Source organism: Diabrotica virgifera, chromosome 6, assembly GCF_917563875.1.
Source record: "Diabrotica virgifera virgifera chromosome 6, PGI_DIABVI_V3a".
NCBI lineage: Eukaryota > Metazoa > Arthropoda > Insecta > Coleoptera > Chrysomelidae > Diabrotica > Diabrotica virgifera.
In genome coordinates this window covers 244,382,761-244,404,191 of record NC_065448.1, presented here as the reverse complement: position 1 = coordinate 244,404,191, position 21,431 = coordinate 244,382,761, and the positions used below count along the sequence as shown (strand labels likewise).

Here is a 21,431-nt window from a genome sequence, read left to right as displayed (position 1 = left end):
AATCAAAACCCAACTATAGCCTCAGGTTTTCTTAACATTCTGTTTTTTTATTCGTTCGCTTGTTGGATAATAAAAAAGTTAGGTACTTGTAACAACTAGACATGTTCTTCATCAATACAGGGTGTTTCTTAATAAGTGCGATGAACTTTAAGGGGTAATTCTGCATGAAAAAATAATGACCATTGGCTTTATAAACACGTGTCCGCAAATGCTTCGTTTCCGAGATATGGGATGTTAAATTTTTTCTTACAAACTGACGATTTATTTATTGCTCTAAAACCGGTTGAGAGATGCAACCAGAGAGAAATTTGGTATTTTTTAAGAGGTAGTTATTGCGCATTTTCAACGAAAACTTTTCGTTTATAAATTTGCAAAAGTCTGTGTGTTATTGCGTTGCCGCTCCTGCAATACTTAGAGCAGGTGTGTCGATCGATTCCTATGTGGTTTTGTCTTCTGAATCCAAATCTGAAAACGGCATTTCGATATATATAACCGTCTTCGAGATAATCGACCTCAAACTCTAAAATGTGACGTCACAATCCGGTTATCTCCTACAGACGCACTAAACGTCAGCTCAAATGGTTGATTAGGAAGTAGGCTACTTTTTTTTAAATCTCGATTTGCCAAGCATAGGTTATTTACATTTGAGTTTGACACTTCGTGAATGTCAAACTAAATTTTAAATTAAGTATTAATAAACCATCAATGACATTTGATAGTGAATTTAATTATTATATAAAATAAATAAGATGTTCAAAAATACAATTTGAGTATAAATATTTTAAAAGCAATAATTTATTAACAGTTTTAAAAAGGTTTACATCAGTATAAATACGGCCTCCCCTTTATGATAAATGAACTGTTCCAGTTGCTATAAAATTAAAATATTATGTATACCTAGTCGTTCCCTAAACTCGACACAACTGGCTAGTGATTGTAGAAGGTAATTTTTTTGCTTTTTGAGAATTTTGCCGAAATTGGCAAAATTACTAATTATTTAGTAATAATTATTAACTATTTAGAAATTATTTTTTTGTCGAATTGGCAAAATTATTGACTAAAATCACTAGCCATTATTGTGTCTGTGTACATCCTTCTAATGGAAAAAAGTATTTGAAGATTTTTCTCAAATTATGGATACCAAGAACATTTTCATTTATAACTCTTTTATTTTTAATTTGACAAATAAAAGTTATTCTTCATAAAAAGCTCTTCATGTTCTAAGATTTATGATGCAACCATCATATATAGGGTGTCCCAAAAGTAGGGGAACGGTCAAATATTTCGCGAACTAAACATCGGGTGGAAAAACTGAAAAATACGTGTTCAATCATTTTCAAAAATCTATCCAATGACACCAAACACCAACTCCCACTACACCCCCTGGAGGTGGGGTGGGGTGTACCTTTAAAATCTTAAATGGAAACCCCTAGTGTTTCTTGCAGATTTGCATTCGTTACGTAAAAGTAAACAACTTTTATCCAAGACATTTTTTCGAACTGTGGATAGATGGCGCTATAATTGGGGAAAACGATTTATCCTGATACCATGGGTAAATTATAGAAACGGTCTAATATCTCGAGAAATACACTTCCAAATAAGAAACCAAACAAATTTTTTTAATACTTTTCGAAAACCTATCGAATAACACTAAACATGACCCTCCAACCCACCCCCTGGAGGTGGGGTGGGGGGTAACTTTAAAATCTTAAATAGCAACCCCCACTTTTTATTGCAGATTCGAAACATTTTTTAAAAATGCTGATAGATGGCGCTAATAAATCGTATTTTTCCAATTAAAGCGCCATCTATCAACAATTCTAAAAAATGTTTCGAATAAATGTTGCTTAGTTTTTCATGACAAATCCGAATCTGTAATAAAAAATGGGGGTTGCTATTTAATATTTTAAAGATACCCCCACCCCACCTCCAGGGAGTGGGTTGGAGGGTCATGTTTAGTGTTTATCGATAGGTTTTCGAAAAGTATTAAAAAAATTTGTTTGGTTTCTCATTTGGAAGTGTATTTCTCGAGATATTAGACCGTTTCTATAACTTACCCATGGTATCAGGATAAATCGTTTTTCCCAATTATAGCGCCATCTATCCACAGTTCGAAAAAATGTCTCGAATAAAAGTTGCGTACTTTTACGTAACGAATCCAAATCTGCAAAAAATCTAGGGGTTTCCATTTGAGATTTTAAAGTTACCCCCACCCCACCTCCAGGGGGTGTAGTGGAGGTTGTTGTTTGGTGTCATTGGATAGATTTTTGAAAATGGTTGAACACGTATTTTTCAGTTTTTCGATCCGATGTTTAGTTCGCGAAATATTCGACCGTTCCACTACTTTTGGGGCACCTTGTCTAAAAATTTTATTAATTTTATACGAGGTATATAAAAAATATGAATTTCGATCAAGAGTAAACTACCTTTATAGTTCATAACATTTAAATTAGAATGATATAATTGCACACTAAAACATAATTATTAATTCTAAACTACTTTTCATAATAGAAATTTTCCATATTATGAATTAAAATACGTAAATATACAAAGTTTTCGTTATGACAATGCTCGCATTTTCAGCTTGTTTTTACACACAATTAAGAATTTTATATTCACCATTGGCGTGCATACGGGTGATATTACCCGTATGGAGGCTAATGGTGAATTTCTTAATTGCATGTCAAAAAATGCCCAATAACTACCTTTTGAAAACTACCAAATTCCATTTGCATCTCTCAACCGGTTTTAGAGGAATAAATAAATTGTCAGTTTGTAAGAAAAAATTCAACATCGCGTATCTCGGAAACGGAGCATTTGCAGACATATGTTTATCAAGCAAACGGTCATTATTTTTTGCATGCAAAATTACCCCTTAAAGTTTGTCCCACTTATTTAGAAACACCCTGTATTGATGAAGAACATGGCTAGTTCTTAAAGTACCTAACTTTTTTATTATCCAACATAAACATAAGCTAATGAATAAAAAACAGAATGTTAAGAAACCTGAGATTGGGCATAGTTAGGTTTTAATTTCAGTATTTTATAAATTCTAGAATATTCCACAGGGTGTGGTGAACTTTAAGAAAAAACACAATTTGATTGGTACACCCGGTCTACAATGACAATTTACCTGTCTAGCAGCAATATTATTACAGCTATATTGTAAAAGAAAAAGGCTATATTAAAAAAATCACTTAAATCGGACAAGAGTTTTAGGAAATTCGCAACATCAAAAATGACCTATTTTGTGGGTGGCTCGTTTTCTCTGACGCGCTGTGTATATCCATAAAATCTACTGATAGTTTAATTATATCATTCTCCTTATTACAGCTAACACATTCTTTAGCAGCTCACAAATAGATGACAAAATTACAATAGGGAACTTGCATAAATTTTTAAATTCGAAAAAAATGTTATAAATCACAACAGAACATAATTTAAAACATGTATCAAAGATAAAAAAGTTTTGTTTGTCTTTCGTTTGGCCCCTAAAGACGATTACAAATTCAAATTCAAACAGGTGGCCCAAAACGCGTCGTGACGTCATATGGTTGTGCATTTACATTTTACACCAAAAAGTAAACAAAATTGTATATAATTTTAAATTAGACGTTATAAACGTCAGTAGAAAATAAATTTATGTCACGTTACAAGTGTTTTTGATCGTTTGAACTATTCATAGAAAATTGGCACTTTTACAAAATGGTTTTATTTTCAATAGTAAACCTTCTTTACTTTTCTTCAAAAACTGTATCAAACTCCAATCTCAACAAACTGGTATATATTATTACAACGACATACGATAATTAATGTCATTAGAATATAAATATTTTTCCTTAATTCTCCGACGACGAGCTTGCCGAATATCCAAGTAGGTGGAGGCCAATAAACTAAAGAAGGAGAAGAAGAATATACCTAAATATAACGTTGTGTCTAGGTACACGCTAACGTGTACGGAAATTAAAAAATTAGAGTGTCAGAATGTTGTAATTTGTTTAATCGCGTTGTAATTACACTTTAATTTTAGTATTGATTAGTGAAGAGATTTCTTATTTTTTATACATTATATTTATTTTATATATTATTTCTTATTTTATAATATACGTCTGAATTGCCAATATAAATGAGTCAGATTAAATAAATTATTAGAAGAATTTTTTTACTTAGCAACAACATGTTTGTTTTATTTTAATAGTATTTTGTATTTTGACAACGAAACCCGATTTGGGCTTCGAAACGTTAATAAATTCATTTTTTAGTAAAATTGTGGCTTATTTCCCATAAAAAATACGTAATTACAAAAATGCCACAAGGAAATAGCTTCAGAACAACATTCTTATTTTTTATTTGTTTAGTTTTGTTTTTAAATTAACTATGCAGTGTGTACAATTATTTAGTTGTTTTAATAAGTTTAACAACATTTTAAAACAGTATGAAAAAGTTAAGAGACTATAAATTAATACATATTTTTTTAGTTATAAGTAAAATAGTATTACCGTCCAAAATTAAAATAAAAGGAAGACCTAAAGCTTTCACAATAATAATTAACTTAATCTGAAGCTATTTCCTTGTGGAATTCTTGTAATCAACTATTCTAAATGGGAACTAAGCCACAATTTAACCAAAAAATGATTTTATTAACGTTCCGACGTCTAAATCGGACTTCGTTGTCAAAATACAAAATATTATGAAATTAAACAAAAATGTTGTTGCTTGGTAAAACATTTTTCTAATAATTTATTTAATCTGACTAATTTTTGTATTTTGACAATGACATCCGATTTGGACGTCGAAATGTTAATAAAATCATTTTTTTAGTTAAATTGTGGCTTATTTCCCATTTAGAATAATTGATTATAATAATTAACTTACGTATAAAAATTATTTTAACAACATTTTCTACTTGTTATGTCAACTAAATACATATATTTATTTTGCTAACCTAAATATTATATAAATATTACATATATTTATATAAAATATATTATATACATTGATTTATTACAATTAAGTTTGAAACATCTGAATAGTTCTGCTTCCCTTCCTTTAACAAATATTTTTCTATCAAACACACGCTAAACATATCAAAATAGCATGTACCAAAATATACAGTCACTGCGCACGCTAAATAATAACGTCACTGGCTTGATGAAGTTTAATTCGCGTGTACATACCTAACTTTTTTATTTGCGTACACGTTAGCGTGTACCTAGACACAGCGAAATATAACCATAATAAAACTTAATGTAAAACTATGTGACGTCACGGGTCGTTTGAACTATTTTATACCGCGGAAGACTTTACATATGTATTTCTAAGTTATTACGAGTTTTTGAACCGTGAAATTTTGGAAATCTCATTTTTAAACAAAACTGAACATTATTATGTAATAAAAAAAAATTGTGCAAGTTCCCTAAACTTTCCTTACTTGGTAAATATAAGTAGAACTGGGGTTTATTACTATAATACTATACGGGGCATCCGTAAATTCATTTACCAACATTCATAGTTCTTACAAGCATACGTAGGGGGTAGTAACAGTAACTTACATATTCATCAGTGTAATGTAGCTTTAGTCGTTATTTGTATTTTAAAATGGACATGATGGGCAAAAATCTTTGATGTGGAGATTTGGTATAGTGTGAAATAGTTTAAAACAACGTTTAAAATAATTTGTTTGCTCTTGCATATCGAAGAATAGCATGAAGTTTATTCAAAATCTGTCTGCTTAAGTCAAATCTATTAATTTCATCTGGAGAATGAACACACGCTTCGATGGCGTCAAACAGCTTCCAATGTCTACTTGTCACTTCCCTTGGAGGGTTGTGGAGGAGCCCACCGTCCATCATTGGCCACAATGCATTTTTTGATAGCAGTAACTAAAACAAAAAAAAAACTAAAAATTTAATGAAAAATCCTTTGTAAAAGGTATAAATTTTTGAAGTTATACTTCTTTATGCGCGATTGAGGGTGAAATTTTATTAATCTGCGCGCATGCGCACACAGACAGTATGGAGTTCGTTACTAAATGTTTTAATTTATGTATGTATCAGTCCAGAGAAGGGGTGGAAAGGAAATATTAGTGTTTTTAAATTTATTTTTCTATAAACGTGTTAAAAATGCAATTTATAGCACTCCATGGGAGCGTTAAAAATGCTACTTTAAAGCACCAGTGCTTTAAAAATTTTAAAGCACTGCAGTTAAAAGTGAATTGTCAAATTGTGAAATGTCAAAATATTTATATTTCATTTATTAATATTAAAATTAATAATAGACAAGGCGGAAACGGCGGGTTCGTTGTGAAAAATATTCCCATGAGATATTTTTGCATAATCACATTCGTGAGACATCCCAGAATAAGGTTCAAGAAGTCGCCCAAGTGAAAAGTGGGCCAATTTTTTTTAACAATTTTTTTTTAATCAAATTACAAAAATCAATATTTTTGGCCCGGTCTAATTTTTTTTAGGTTTTTTGGACCATTCTGAACAAAAAAGGTCTCCTATAATTTTTCTCTAAAGTTGATTTTTTTCGAGTTATAAGCAATTTAAAATTTGAAAAACGCGAAAATGGCCATTTTTAAGACTTAATAACTCTGTTAAAATTATTATTATGAAAGTCAGAAAGTGACTAAATCAAAGTTTAAAGTCGCCGCTACATGATCCTGAAGAAATCTGTGTTATTAATTTACTACTAAGCTGTTATTTTTAATTAATAACAATTAGCGGTTAGATCGTATTGACTCGGCTGTAAATGTGAGTGCGAGTAAGATGCACAATTGGACTGCTGGAATGGCTTCTCTCTCGCACTCAGCATTTACAGCCGACGCACACGTGCATGGCACTTATTATTATTTCTTAAAAATAACAGCTTAGTAATAAAATAATGACAAAAATTTCTTCGGGATCTTGTAGGGGGGGCTTTAAACTTTGATTTAGTTATATATTGACTTTCATAATAATAACTTTTACCCGAGTTATTAAGCCTTGAAAATCGCCATTTTTCGTTTTTTTTTTCAATTTTAAATTGCTTATAAGTCGAAAACGATCAACTTTAGAGAACAATTATAGGAGACCTTTTTTGTCCAGAATGGTCCAAAAAATTAAATAAAAAATTGTTCGGGCCAAAAATATTGATTCTTGCAATTTGATTAAAAAAAAATTGTTAAAAAAAAATTGGCCCACTTTTCACGTAGGCGACTTCTTGAACCTTATTCTGGGATGTCTCACGAATGTGATTATGCAAAAAAATCTCATGGGAATATTTTTCTCTTCGAACCCGCCGTTTTCGCCTTGTCTATAATACAACTTGCGCAATTTGAAAAATGCGCAAGGCAAAACAATCTTACTTTTCAATTAGAATATGGAGCGCAGTCCAGTCCTCTGAACCGCGATTTTCGGCTCTTATTGGAGCCTCATCGGAGAGAACGTAGGCACTGTTCTCCATACCCTAAATGACTGGCATCGAGAGTCTTTCCCACCCATTGCAACCGAAGTGAAGGTATTAGATGACTAGCGTCATCTGGCAGTTGAAAGATGAAGTAGTTTTCAATCCTAATAGCAAAATTAATAATATTGAAAATATTAAAAACATTACTAAAAGATTTTTAAATTGAAAACTTATTGGTACACTTTCCTGGTGACACCTCCAAGGCTTCTACAATTTGCAAACACATGGATGCTGCAGTGTAGACAAAGGGAAGGAATTCTACACTTTGCAATTCACATCCCCGTCTGTAGCTTGGTAAAGTTGGAATAAAAATGGTATACATTTTTATTTTATAGTCGTATTACTCCGTAGAGTAACCAGGTGCATTTTCCGTTGGAACTTTACCAAGCTGCAGAGGGGGATGTGAATTGCAAAGTGTAGAATTCCTTCCCTTTGTCTACACTGCAGCATTCATGTGCTTGCAAATTGTAGAAGCCTTGGAGGTGTCACCAGGAAAGCGTACCAATAAGTTTTCAATTTAAAAATCTTTTAGTAATGTTTTTAATATTTTCAATATTATTAATTTTGCTATTAGGATTGAAAACTACTTCATCTTTCAACTGCCAGATGACGCTAGTCACCTAATACCTTCACTTTGGTTGCAATGGGTGGGAAAGACTCTCGATGCCAGTCATTTAGGGTATGGAGAACAGTGCCTACATTCTCTCCGATGAGGCTCCAATAAGAGCCGAAAATCGCGATTCAGAGGACTGGACTGCGCTCGGTATTCTAATTGAAAAGTAAGATTGTTTTGCCTTCGCATTGCAACCGAATAAAAATGGTATACATTTTTATTTTATAGTCGTATTACTCCGTAGAGTAACTAGGTGCATTTTCCGTTGGAACTTTACCAAGCTGCAGACGGGGATGTGAATTGCAAAGTGTAGAATTCCTTCCCTTTGTCTACACTGCAGCATTCATGTGCTTGCAAATTGTAGAAGCCTTGGAGGTGTCACCAGGAAAGCGTACTAATAAGTTTTCAATTTAAAAATCTTTTAGTAACGTTTTTAATATTTTCAATATTATTAATTTTGCTATTAGGATTGAAAACTACTTCATCTTTCAACTGCCAGATGACGCTAGTCACCTAATACCTTCACTTTGGTTGCAATGGGTGGGAAAGACTCTCGATGCCAGTCATTTAGGGTATGGAGAACAGTGCCTACATTCTCTCCGATGAGGCTCCAATAAGAGCCGAAAATCGCGATTCAGAGGACTGGACTGAGCTCCGTATTCTAATTGAAAAGTAAGATTGTTTTGCCTTCGCATTGCAACCGAATAAAAATGGTATACATTTTTATTTTATAGTCGTATTACTCCGTAGAGTAACCAGGTGCATTTTCCGTTAGAACTTTACCAAGCTGCAGACGGGGATGTGAATTGCAAAGTGTAGAATTCCTTCCCTTTGTCTACACTGCAGCATCCATGTGCTTGCAAATTGTAGAAGCCTTGGAGGTGTCACCAGGAAAGTGTACCAATAAGTTTTCAATTTAAAAATCTTTTAGTAATGTTTTTAATATTTTCAATATTATTAATTTTGCTATTAGGATTGAAAACTTCATATTTTTCTTTTCTTTATTAATTTGTTACATTTACATACAAATGTAGTTTTTAATTGTTTCAAAAATGTTGCATGTTGTGGTTGTGTTTTTTTTAAATGTATTACGAATAAATTATTTTTATTTCTTTATTTGCTACATTGTTACATTGATTACAAGATTAATAATAATCAATTGTAATCGTCAATTGTCAATTCAGTCATGACTTACTTAATATATGGAAAAGTTTAGACACCTAAAATAATTTACTCTGAAAAATGAAAATATCTCGAAAACTAATAAATTTGCATATAGCGAATGTTATATAAAAGTTAAAGTACGCTAATGGTACTTTTCAATAGTGATATAAAATATAGGGTGTTCCATTTTAAAATTACTGAGAAAATAATGTACTTGCGTTTTGACTCACCCTGTATTTGATATAAAAAAATAAGCAATGTCAATAATTTTTGAAAATTTTGACAATAAATAAAAAACATGGCATTAATAAACCATTGCTGTTGTGCTTATTTTTATTTATACAGGGAGTTGAACTTGTTACGATTTTCATGAAAAGTTGGTTATAACTTTGTAAATACCCTGTATAACATAACAAACCTTTATATTTTTGTGATGGAGAAGTTAACAGGATTTTGAATATTAAATAAAATATAGGGTGTTCCATTTAAAAAGACATAAGTTTGGCCTGCCACTGTGTTATCCAACATCCTGTGATATTCTAACTAATTTTGTAATATGAAGCTCAAAGTTGGCTACAATTTTTGTTATTACTATAGCGGATCTATTGAGCTTTACCCCACTAATCAATCACCCTGTATAGCAGGAGACCTGAAAGCTATGGGCGTGGAGAACTGGATGGAGATTTCTCAAGACAGAGAAAAATGGAGCCATGTTTTTGAGTCTGCTAAAACCCAAGATAGACCAGGGCGCATCTGTAAAAATATTAGTACATTTGGACGTTAAGAGGTGACTCAAATTTTTTTGCAGAAATTGCTTGAAAATAACTCAAATAATAATATTTGAGTTATCCTCCCTCTCAAAAAGGTCCGGAACATTGTTTAAATAATCAAAATTTCAAAAAATGAAGTAAAAATTCGATTTTTTTCTTCGTTTTTTGATTATAACTTTAAAAGTATTCATTTTCGAGAAAAGTTGTACTGACATAAAAGTTAATAATAGTCTCCCGTTTTATATCGCTCACGTGGCTTTGGGAGTATGGCAGGGTAGTCTGCTATATCTAGGGCCTACGGTATACAAGGAAGGTAACAGGGCCAGTGCTACGCTTCAACCGCCTATTATTACCCCTGGTTTTACCCAAGGTACTCATTTTTTATTCAGGCTGAGTCGACCTGGGGCCTATAAACATTTTAAAAATGTCTAGTTGTTCTTGCCGGCGCTAGGATTTGAACTCTGGACCACCGGCACGCTAGCCTAGCACACTACCACTCGGCTACGCCGGCCCACATAAAAGTTGCGTAATTAAATTTTCTACAATATAGAAATGGTTAAAATTTAAAAAAATAGTCACCCTTGTTGTAAAATAGCAATAATTGCGAAAAAACCAAACAAAAACAAGTATTCGCATTTTACGTGTTTCAACCATTTATGCTACACGACCTTCATATTTCACCCAGAAAACCATATGATACAGTAAAACAGTACTGCAAATTTCATAGAGATCGGTTAAATATATTTTGCAATCCAGCTTTCGCAAAAAAAATTCATTTTTTCAAAATGTTACAGGACTGAAAATAAAGCAGTTATCAAGTTGAATTTTTTTTTGCATATAGACGAGTACCGTTCCTTTCATTTGCAATTTGCAAAATTAACATCGATTAATTACCACGACGTCAAGAATTTTTTTAAATAAACATTAATTATTGGTGCTACGCGCAGGACAGCGGATAGTTTGCTCTGATTGGGCATTCCAATGACCTTTGATAATGATTGATACATTTTAATATTTATTACATTTCGATATAAATAAATAAATTTGTTTTTCTTCAAACGTCAAATAATGATGACATTACTTATCTAACTTGATCCTGTCAAAGTTTGATGTCTCCGCCGGCAGCAGTTTTTTTCCCATTTCATTACGGCGGAGGGAAAAATGTTGTCATGGCAACAATATGAAACATGTCACAAAGCAACAATACAAATGTCATTAACAACAATTAAACATCATTTTTATTTATAGTAATATTAAAAGTACAATTAGTTAATGAGGCATTTTCAAAATTGAAACCGTGCAAAAATGTTCCCGACTCTTGATACGCATTGGTAATTGTTGATGATACTGATGGTCGAGCACAACTTTCGGCAATCATTCCCGATGTTGGCGAATCATGATTTAATTATTTTAATTTCTAACATCTAGACGACTTTGATAGTTGTCACAGTTAATTTCGAGTAAAAATAGCATATGAATTGTACTATTTATGGTTGAAAATTGCTACGTTTGAAGAAAAAATAGTATACTTTATTCGGCAAAGAAGCGACTTTTCTTGACTTGCCCTCTATTACGCGCCTCACTTCGTTCGGCGCGTAATATCGGGCGCGTCAAGAAAAGTCATGCTTCTCCGCCTCATAAAGTAATATACTATTATTGCAAAATAAAAACACATACTCTATCTTTTGAAATAACACTTTTTTTAGTAAAAACTTTCTTTGTTCATATATTTTAACTTGAGGATAAAAGTTTATTATTTTTAAACATATGCAATTGTTTAAACAATATTTCACAAACAATAATAAAATTAGTTTGATTTTTGTGGAATTAAAATATTAAAATACAACAAAATATAGAGTAAGAAAATAATATATTAGATAAAGATTGGAAGAAATTTTGGTGGAAATCAACTTGTGTGAATCGAACACCGCTGTCCTGCGCGTAGCACCAAAAATTAATGTTTATTTAAAAAATTTCCTGACGCCGCGGTAATTAATCGATTTTAATTTTGCAAATTGCGAATGAAAGGTACAGTACACTTCTGTAAGCAAAAAAAATTCAACTTGGTATCTGCTTTATTTTCAGTCCTGTAACATTAAAAAAAAATGAATTTTTTTGCGAAAGCTGGATTTCAAAATTTATTTTGCAAAATCATTTAAACCGATTTTAATGAAATTAACAGTGTTGTTTAACTATATCATAAAGTTTTCCTGGGTAAAATATGAAGGTCCTAAGTGTAGCGTAAATGGTTGAAAAACGTAAAATGCGAATACTTGTTTTTGTATAGTTTTTTCCCAATTATTACTGTTTTGCAACAAGGGTGACTATTTTTTAAATTTTCAACCAACCCTATATTGTAGGAAATTTAATTACACAACTTTTATGTCAATACAACTTTTCTCGGAAATGAATACTCTTAAAGTTATAATCAAAAAACGAAGAAAAAAATCGAATTTTTCCTTCATTTTTTGACATTTTGATTATTTAAACAATCTTCCGGACCATTTTGAGTGGGAGGATAACTCAAATACTATTATTGGAGTCATTTTCACGCAATTTTTGAAAAAAAATTTGAGTCACCCCTCAACGTCCATCTCAAAACAGATGGGCCCTGGACTAAGAAGGGTTGTAACGTCACGGAGTAAGTAATATTCTCAACAACTTTTGATCAGCGGTTTCTTAAATAAATATCTACTTACCCTGCAGACACCATAGATGTTGTGATCACTTCTATCGGACTCGCATATTTCTCTTGGACTAAATGAATATTCGTCAATATCATGGTTACTGTAATGTACTTTTTCAGTTGTATTAGTCTTCTTCTTTATAATCGCATTTTCCATATCAATAAAGCTAACATTTAAATCTTCATCCACTACCACATTATCTGGAGAAATATCAGTAAGATACAGTCGAAAATCTTCGTGATTTTCAGTAAAATTTTGAACACCTTGAAGGATTTTATAGGCAACTAGTGCCCTCTTGTACCACGAGAATTTTTCTATATTGTTTACCGATTTTCCGAAATTTTCCTGGACAATCATTCTACCACAAGTACCATACAACTTCGGAACAGGAAAGTACTTCTTTTTACTAAACATCTCGAGTAAAACTGGTTCTGCGTTAATGCTTAGAATTGTATAGGTCGTTTTTATGTTGGTGGTATTGAAACTGTCGAAAAATAGTTCGAATGTATCATCATCGCAAACATAGAAAGGGGGGAAGGGTACTTTCTCATCCATTCCTCTTAACTTGAACTTCAATTCACTCTTTAAAGCCTTATAATTAATTATTTTGTCCCTAATATCTCTATCGAATTTATTCAGTTCGTTGGTGTGCGCTAACTTTTTTAGAACTACTGGTTTAGTTTTATATCGGGCAAAATAGACGTTCTTAACACTAAAAACGTTATAAATAAAATCCGATACGCGATTATATTCCAAATTTATTTTATTTTTCGTAATTTCTCTACACAACGTCTTTCCATAACAAAATGGGCATTTGTTTATTTCACATAACTCTAACACTGTTTTTTGTTTAATTGCTAAAAAACTGACACTGAGGATTATGGGTAGAAAGAGAAAAAATATGTAGTACGATTTCGCCATCTTTTTCCTAGCGGTCATTTTTGGAGCCTTGTTGGAGCGCTTTCTGTCGGAATGAATATAGTTCTCTCACCCACTTTTCCATGCGAGCTTCATCACTTAGAAATAGCTAAAAACAAAAAATGTATTATACTAAATGAAACACATTGATAAAATACACTTACGAGCAAAGTAATCGACTCACTCAATGAATGATACACGTTAGATGCCTCGAATTTCCTAAGCCTGTTGTCCGATTTGACTGATTTTTTTTAATATGTTATAGCCTTATTCTTTAACAATATCGCTGTAATAATATTGTTCCTAGACAGGTAAATTGTCATTGTATACCGGGTGTACCAATCATACTGTGTTTTTTCCTTAGAGTTCGGAACACCGTGTGGAATATTCTAGCATATACAGCGTGTCTACTTAAGTTGGAAACATATGGGAAACTTTTTTATTGTTAATTTTACGAAAAAAAGTAATTCTTTATAAAAAATTCTGCATGCTCTAAAGCCTAAGATATCAAATTTTATCAATTTTATAAGAGGTATGTCAAAAAATATGATAGATAGATAGATAGATAAATTTATTGATCTTTTTGTATCATTTATATGACATAAGACAAGTCACAAACATGGTATACTTATAGCATTGATTAATAAATATAGGGGAGAAGATACGAAACTAAACGAGCGTTTATGTACGACACCAGTGATTTTAGAAATAGATGGCGTTAGCAGCTTTCTAGGTACGAGATTGAATTTACCTGAGACAACGATGAGACGTATTCAGGTAGCTTTGGTTATCGGAATTTGGGGTCGGTCGGGTCGATCGGATTATAATAAAAATTATTTATTTCTTTTGATGTATTTAAATTTGAGTTCTCATTCAACGATAACAATGGCAATCTTTAAAATAATTATTGGAGTGTACCTATGTATTACTTTCTAAACTCGTTTTTAAATTAACAAGAATAATTGTAGTTGTAATTTGTCTTTTAATTTGATTTAAGTCACTGGGTGATTTTAGATATTGTACATTTATCTTATTTGCCTCATAATCTCGATAAAAAATTAGGTAAGTATTTTCGTTAATTACAGTTTCTTCTGCTGATGGTATATTTTGTTTGGAGATATTGCAACGGTAACTTAATATAAAATTGACTAAGTAAACCGCTCGGCCACTTTAAATTCTTCGAAAAAATGGTAAGGACTTAAGTTGTTGCGATTTCCTACAATTTCTTCCAAGTTTTTTCATGCGGTCGATATTTTCCGAGTTAGGGGGAAAATCGTGACTAAGTATACTTATTGAATTATTATTAACTTTACTTCTTAAAGGTGCCTTGTATTTCTGCGTAGGCGTCCACCGTGGATTGTATTGTCAGGTGAGATATTAGATAGTCAGGATTACCTACATTATTCTATTAAGAGTAAGGTTCAAGAAGTCGCCCACGTGAAAAGTGGGCCAAATTTTTTTAACAATTTTTTTTAATCAAATTGCAAAAATCTATATTTTTGGCCCGGACAATTTTTTTGTAGGTTTTTTGGACCATTCTGTATAAAAAGGGTCTGTTATAATTTTTCTCTAAAGTTGATCGTTTTCGAGTTATAAGCAATTTAAAATTGAAAAAAACGAAAAATGCCGATTTTCAAGGCTTAATAACTCGGTTAAAAGTTATTATTATGAAAGTCAGAAAGTGACTAAATCCAAGTTTAATGCCCCCCTACAAGATCCTGAAGGATTTTTTGTCATTATTTTATTACTAAGCTGTTATTTTTAAGTAATAATATTGAGCGCCATGCACGTGGTTGCCGGCCGTAAATGCTGAGTGCGAGAGAGATGCCACTCCGGCAGTCCAATTGTGTTCTTACTTGCACTCACATTTACGGCCGCCTACCTCGTACATGGCGCTCATTATTATTACTTAAAAATAACAGCTTAGTAATAAAATAATGACAAAAATTTCTTCAGGATCTTGTAGGGGGGGGGGGGGCATTAAACTTTGATTTAGTCAGTTTCTAACTTTCATAATAATAACTTTTAACCTAGTTATTAAGCCTTGAAAATCGCCATTTTTCGTTTTTTTCAATTTTAAATTGCTTATAACTCGAAAACGAACAACTTAAGAGAAAAATAATAAGAGACCTTTTTTATCCAGAATGGTCCAAAAAACCTACAAAAAAATGTCCGAGCCAAAAATATTGATTTTTGCAATTTGATTAAAAAAAATTGCTAAAAAAAATTGAACCACTTTTCACGTGGGCGACTTCTTGAACCTTATTCTGGAATGTCTCACGAATGTGATTATGCCAAAAAATCTCATGGGAATATTTTTCCCAGCGGACCCGCCGTTTTTGCCTTGTCATGATCTGTAAGTTTTATCGTAAATTTAGTTTTACAGTAATTTTTTTTGTTTTGAAAGAAAAATGCCTTTTTTTTTCAAAATAACATTATAATTATCAGTGATACGAAATATCCCAAAGTGTAAAGGTTTTGCTTTTCTGAATATTTTGTTTTTCTGTAACACAAAAATTGGTTAAGATATGACTGTTCCAAATTTGCATATACTCGTGACTAGTGACCCATTGAAGCCCTTTTAACTACAGCCTTTCAAAAATAAGCACTTTGAACCGATGAAACTTACTATATAAGCATACATATACGTAAAGTAACTTATGAAGCGCTACTGATTAATTTCATCTGGGATGCTAATTAAGAGGTGATTTTTAAGATTTTTTTTATAAAAAAACGGATCAACTTTATTTTGTGCGGAACTTGTTTACTTCTGATACTAGAAACTTAAAAAAATAAAGCTGTTTTTAAACACTTTAAAACAGTTATGATGAGTTTTCCCCGAAAAGTGCTTAATTTTTTGGTTATTTCAAGTAGAAATATTCAATTTAGAATTTGACGAATAAGAACCTACTTTTTATTAGCTACAACTCTGCTCTTACTGGGTCTACTTCATATGGCATATATGAAACATTTTTTTCATTTTTTTATAAGCTGTATTTTTGCTATGAATATTTTTTTTTGGCGAAATACTTACTCATTTCCTCATGAAACATACTTTTTTTGGAACATGAATATATCCACGCGCAAATAACTCGAAAAGTATTTACTTGTGAGGTCAAGACTAGTGAAAAAAACTCTATAGTCAATTTATATTTTCAACGTTTTTGCAGAAAAAAATTAATACAGGTATTAATACAGATTAATATGATAGTGACTGTGCATTAAAATTTTGAATACGGACCACGTAGAATAAGTGCTTGTTCTTGGCTAGCTTCAACAAATTTACGCTAGGCGCGCCACTATACAGGCAGATTTTAAAGGAAACAAAATAATGCACAGGGTTTCGTATCTTCCCCCTATATTTATTAATCAATGCTTATAGTACAATAAGTAGGTTATTAAAAAATACTACACTAAAGTAAACTAAAGTTATCTTATTAAAACATTAATGGTAACAAACATTTGAGAACAAGATTACGAGACTGATAAAATATTGTTAAAAGTATAAAAATATCGGAATCAGTTGCTAGCTATTGTTCCAGCCAATGAATTCGTCTAGAGAATAAAAACAATGTTCAGTTAAAAACAACTTTAACCTGGTTTTGAACTTGTTAAAATGCAATATTTCTTTTATTGAATTTGGTAGCAAATTAAAAAATTGTCCTCCGGCATACATTGGAGCCTTTTTTAGTTGAAATCGGTTGAATTTGTTAAGGTGGATATCACTTTTATTTCTCGTGTGGTAATTATGGACATCAATATTTATTTGAAACTTATTCTTATTAAGAAAAGTGTACGTTAATAGTTTGAAAAGATAGATGCATGTGCAGGTCATAATATTATTCTTTTTAAATGTATCTCTACAAGATTCGTTGTAATCTAAGTTAAACATTAGGCGAATGAATCGCTTTTGAAGGACGAATATTCGCCCAATTTCCGTAGCTCTGCCCCACACAATTATATTGCAGCTGATGGCGGAGTATACAAATGCATAGTACAAGTTAAGTAGGTAAGATTGATAAAAATTTGATTTCAAACTATTGAAAGCAAAGTAGAGTTTATTTAGTTTTTTACAGAGAGAGTCAATTTGATGATTAAAATTTAATTTGGAATTTAATTCCATTCCAAGGAATTTAGTGTGTTCGACAGTCTCAAATTTGCAATTATTTAATGTTAAGGTTATATTGTCACCTTCCTTAAGTGGAGATGTGAATTGGATAAAAATGGTCTTATTTTCATTGATAAGAAGGTGATTTATTTGACACCAATGAATGAATTCATTCATGGTTATTTGTATTTTCTTATGCAACTCGTCTAAACCATCAGCTACAATTACAATTGTTGTGTCGTCTGCATATATAAAAACACGTCCATTTGTTATACTTAAAGGTAGGTCATTTATGTAGAGGAGAAATAAAAGTGATCCTAATACTCCACCTCGCGGAGTTCCAATAGGAGTACTAAACTCATCAGACAACTCATCATCAACCAGCACTTTGAGTGTTCTGCCAGACATATATGAGTTAATCCAAGATTGAATTGGATCTCGAATACCCATTGCTTCAAGTTTTATTGATAAGTAGTTATGGTTAATCGTGTCAAATGCACGGGTTAGGTCGAAAAATATGCCCACTAAGTAGTTGTTCTGATCAACATTTTCATGGACATATTGTACAAGCTCAATTGAAGCAGTTTCGATTGAATAGTTCTGGCGAAAGCCATGTTGGGATTGAGTAATTACTTGTATGAATTTCGTTCAAGGGTAAAGTACCTTTATTTCTCTGAATATCGAAAATTCTTATTATGAAAAGTTGTTTGTATGAAAAATAAATATTTTACAAATTTTTCTCTAATTTATGAATGCCCAACATCGCTTTTATTTATTACAAATATGATAACTCGTTTATTATTCATTTTACGAAAAAAAGTTATTCTTCATAAAAAGCTCAGCATGGTCTAAAATCTAAGATAAAACCATGATATATAAACTTTTATTAATTGTATACGAGGTGTGTCAAAAATATGAATTTCGCTTATGAGTTATAGTACCTTTATATTTCACAATATTGCAATTAGAAAGACGTAATTGCATAATGGAACATAGTTTTTAATTCTAAACAACTTTTCGTAATAACAATTTTCAATATTGTGAAAAATAAAGGTACTTTACTCCTGAATGAAATTCATATTTTTTGACATACCTCGTATAAAATTAATAAAATATGATATCTGATGGTTGCATCTTAGGTGTTACGACATACAGAGCTTTTTGAAGTTATACTTCTTTACGGGCGTAATGACGGTGAAATTTTATACGGGAAAACCTAGCGACCGGGCGCATGCGCATTATAACTTTGTTCTGATTGGATGTTCAAATGACATGACAAAAATTATCCAATATGGCAGCTGTGGCACAGCTGTGGGACTGTGTTTGGTTATAATGTATGCTTGTTGCGTTTTAAAATTTGTAGGAAGAGAAACAACAAACAAAAAGTTAGTTAATGGTTATACTGCCTTTTTAAATAGTTTTCATATTATATTTTTGGACTTATTTACATAGAAGAGATGATTGTTGCATGCCAATGTGAAAGCTCATCAAACTGTGCCTAGTATGAGTGCCGCAGATCTCGCTTATTCAAAGCTAAAGAATCTTTCACTGGTAAGTGTTTTATAAATAGTTGATCAAATTTTGTTATGATATTTGAACATAGCCACTTTGCACGACGCAAGTGATTGCGAAATTTATTAGTCGTTATACGGGCTCCGATACCTTCCTTGAACCTACCAAAATACATAAGTAGTATGTAATACTTTTATTTACATAATTTGATTCTTCTTACTCTATGTTTTGTTGTATTTTTTCAATTCTAAATCATTTCAATTCAAAATCAAAATAATTTGATTTACATAAGTTAAAAATGTCAAAAGATTAATCTGTTTAGTTAGACGATCTTCGCACGTAATGACAAGCTGTCTCTATGGCGAAGTTTTAATGCGGGTGAAACCCAATACAACGCAAATACCAGCCGCGTGGTAAGTTGGTTCGAATCCCAATAGAAACTTTTATTTTTTTATTTTTTTTTTATACATTTTATGATTGTAAGTATATTTATTATATAATTTTATTTTCAGAAAATACGTATTTAGTTAAAATTTTTTCCGACAATTAATGTTCAGAAATCATTTGTGGCATTTTTAATGTGTTTGTGTGTGTTTTATTTTTTTATTATTTCAATTTTTGGCACTGTTTTAATAAAAATGTTTGAGAAGTAGTAAGTATAAATTAATTTAATATTTAAATAAAATATAAATAAAAAGTATATTAATTTCGTTTATAATCATATAATCATATAATCATATAATAGAAGTATAACTTCTTACGTGCGTACAAAGTACACACACATTCTTTTTTTTTTAAAAATACTTTTTTTCGTAAAAGTAATAATAAAAGAGTTATCATATGTGTAATAAATAAAAACGAAGTTGTATCCATAAATTTAAGAAAAATTTGAAAAAAATTTTTTTCAACTAGAAAAATGTAATTACATATTTGATCATAGTTTTTAATTCCAAACAACTTTTCATAATAAGAATTTTCGATATTGAGAGAACTAAAGGTACTTTACTCTTGAACGAAATTCACATTTTTAGACATACCTCGTATAATATTGATAAAATTTGATATCTGATGATTGAATCATAGGTTCTAGAGTATGCAGAACTTTTTATGAAAAATAACTTTTTTTCGTAAAATTAATAATAAAAATGTTTCCCATATGTTTCCAACTTAAGTAGTTCCAACTGTATAAAATATTTTTATATTAAAAATGAGGTATGCTATTTGGTCTTGATCAATATCATTCCAAATCTCGAGAGATACTGTTTCTACCTCTTGTGAGGTTCTAGGAGGTGGCAAACGCTGTCGTATTCTTCTGTAAATTATGTTTCACAAATGTTCGATCGGGTTAAGATCTGGACTATACGATGGCTAATTCAAAGTCCGAAGATTTACCTGTTGTAAATATTCGGTTACAGTTCGTGGACATGAGGTCTTGCATTATCGTGCATTAGCAGAAAATTGATACCAATACATATAAGGAGCTGATAGCATGGTAGCTAAGTTCTTCGCTATGTAAGATCACTGCTTGAACACACTCATCGCGGGTCAAATTCCTTGTAGCGTGTTCCATTTTCACCAAACAACAAAAAAATACGGACTTAATTGAAACTTTAATCATAAATCCACTAATTTTCGCAACAAACCTGACACTTTTTAAATATTAACAATTTGACATCCATTAAATTGTCAATTTCTCATAGCCTACTTTAGGCTTGTTTATTAAACTAAGCAGAAAGTGAGGATGAACAACATGGCTAGTTGTTAACGTATGTAGCTTTTTTATTATCCAACATAAGCAAATGAATCAAAAAAGAAAATGTTAATAAAGCCTAAGTCTAGAAATGAGTTTTAATTTCAATATATCATATATGCTAGAATATTCCACAGGGTGTTTCGAACTTTAAGGAAAACACACAGTATGAGTGTTACACCCGGTATAAAATGACATTTACCTGCTTAGCAACATTATTAGTACAGCGATATTGAATAGTATTATTGTATAGTAAGGTTATAACATACTAAAAAAATCACTCAAATCGGACAACAGGTTTAGGAAATTCGAGACATCTAACATGTATAATTCATCGAGTGAGTCGATTTTTTTGCTCGCAAGTGTATTTTATACACACAATTTTTTAATTACTATTAAACTGAAAATTTTAATAATAGCCCAATAAATGACCGTTTTGGAGTGTAATTTTCAGGGGCAA

The 21,431-nt window shown here is 31.4% G+C and overlaps 1 protein-coding gene across 5 annotated transcripts in view; it reads right to left on the bottom strand.

The window, feature by feature from the left end:
• Positions 1–706: 706 nt before the first annotated feature.
• LOC114336525 (serine/Arginine-related protein 53-like) overlaps positions 707–21,431 on the bottom strand; it is a 32,608-nt gene continuing 11,883 nt past the window's right edge. For 3 of the 5 annotated variants that reach the window (XM_050655030.1, XM_028286899.2, XM_050655029.1), the window contains exons 2-3: positions 12,696–13,710; positions 707–5,882 (exon numbers count right to left, since the gene is read on the bottom strand). In XM_050655030.1, coding sequence (XP_050510987.1) covers positions 5,667–5,882; positions 12,696–13,622 — 1,143 coding nt within the window. In that variant the 5' untranslated portion in view covers positions 13,623–13,710 and the 3' untranslated portion in view covers positions 707–5,666. Of the gene's footprint in view, positions 5,883–12,695; positions 13,711–21,431 lie in introns of those variants that run through there. The other 2 variants (XM_050655032.1, XM_050655031.1) reach the window with 1 other exon arrangement.